The sequence below is a fragment of the Geospiza fortis genome, unplaced genomic scaffold, assembly GCF_000277835.1.
Source record: "Geospiza fortis unplaced genomic scaffold, GeoFor_1.0 scaffold432, whole genome shotgun sequence".
In the NCBI taxonomy this organism is placed as follows: Eukaryota; Metazoa; Chordata; class Aves; order Passeriformes; family Thraupidae; genus Geospiza; species Geospiza fortis.
The window spans coordinates 453,256-454,853 of NW_005054436.1; the positions used below are offsets into that span (position 1 = coordinate 453,256).

General features: G+C 61.4%; 1 protein-coding gene across 1 annotated transcript in view; it reads right to left on the reverse strand.

The window, feature by feature from the left end:
* Positions 1–1,598, reverse strand: part of PIGV (phosphatidylinositol glycan anchor biosynthesis class V) — a 4,340-nt gene continuing 2,742 nt past the window's right edge. The window contains exons 4-5 of the mRNA XM_031062025.1: positions 885–1,575; positions 1–801 (exon numbers count right to left, since the gene is read on the reverse strand). Of these exons, the coding sequence (XP_030917885.1) occupies positions 505–801; positions 885–1,575 (988 nt within the window). The 3' untranslated portion in view covers positions 1–504. The remainder of the gene's footprint in view (positions 802–884; positions 1,576–1,598) is intronic.

Genomic DNA, 1,598 nt, shown 5'->3' on the forward strand with positions numbered 1-1,598 from the left:
TCCGGTAACTTTCACCTGTTTATTGGGGTCGTGCTCGTGCCCCCGCAGCGCCCGCCGTGCCCCTGCCCAGCCTGGCTCGGAGCCCGGAACCGGCACCATGGAAAAGGAATCGGAACAGTTTGAGCAGCTCGGGGCAGCTGGACCCTCCCTGCCCTCCTGTCGTGCCCACAGCACGTCCCAGGGAATCCCAAATCCATCACAGCATCCCGCCACAAATCCGTGCCTGCCATAATCCCCCCGGGAGATGCAGGAACCTAAGTGCATTCCCATCCCAGGCAGGTGATGGGAATTTTGGCCGTCAGCAATGCCAGCTGAGCGGGGCAGAATGCTGCAGCATCACACCAGAGAAATCATCCTGCCTGGGACATGGTAACGGAGGAGTAACACCTTTGTAACTGCAACGACAGCGTCACCACAGTCGTCACCACCTCAGGCTTTCAGAGCAGGCCTGTTTCAGTTCTGAGCAGTTCCTGACCCACTGCTGGCCTGTGCCAGCACAGCCTGCTACGTCCACGGGAGGAAGTTGCAGTGCAGGACCAGCCCCAGCAGCCAGTAGCCCAGGAAGAACCCCAGGATGCTCTTGCTGAGGGGGGTAATCGATCGCCAGTTCAGCAGCAGCCTCACAACGGGGTTGTCCGAGGTCCCTTTCCCACAGGAACTGTGGGATTTACCCAGAGGAGGCTTCCCAGAGGCTGGATTATCAGTCCCTGAGGTCCAGAGTAAAGGTTCGTGTTCCAAAAGCAGGTGAGCTGAGAACCAGTACAGGATGGGAGAGGAGGAGCCAAGGAACCGGGTCAGCACCTGGAGACGACAGGCAGAGGAGAATCACCCAAAGTGCTGTGCTGTCACTGCCCCAGCCCCACAAGGAATCCCCCCTGTCCTACCTGCACGTGCATGCAGAAGAACCCGAACGCCAGCAGGGCCGTGCTGTGGACCACGTACACGAAGGCAGCAGGGCCACAAAATCCATCTCTTGCCTTTCCCCTCTCTTCACTCTTGCTCCTCACTAGACCAAGAGTCAGGCAGTGCCGGGGGTTTGTGCTGACGTAGGTCCAGGCAGCCCACGAGCACAGAAGGGTGACAGGCAGAGCAAGCAGGAAATTTGGGATCTGTCTGAGCTCAAAGTACCTTAGAAAGCCCACGTTCCAGTAAGTGTCCTGGATGTAGGAATAGACCAGGGGGACGCGCTGGGAGCACCAGGGGGGTTTATCCTCACCCACGCCTGCCACACGATAGCCCTTGTCCCGCGCCAGCTGCAGCAGCGCCTCGGGCACGCTCTGGGCCAGGCCTGTGCCGGGCTCGCAGAACCTCACGTAGGCGTAGTACTGAAACAAGGCAAAAGGCAGGAAAATCCCGGCACACACCAGGGCTGCCCCAGCCACCAGGCTGAGGGCCTGCTTCCACAGCACGGGCAGCTCCCTCGGGGACACCGCTGTGCCCTGCAGCTGCAGCACGAAGCACCTGCCCCACGAGTAGAGCACGAAGCCAGCGTTGACCATCCCGTTGGCGCGGGCCCCGGCAGCCAGGGCGAAGAGCAGCCCGCTGAGCCACCCGCGCCCCTTCTCCAGCTGCCACCTGGCGCCGAACGCCAGCGCGGC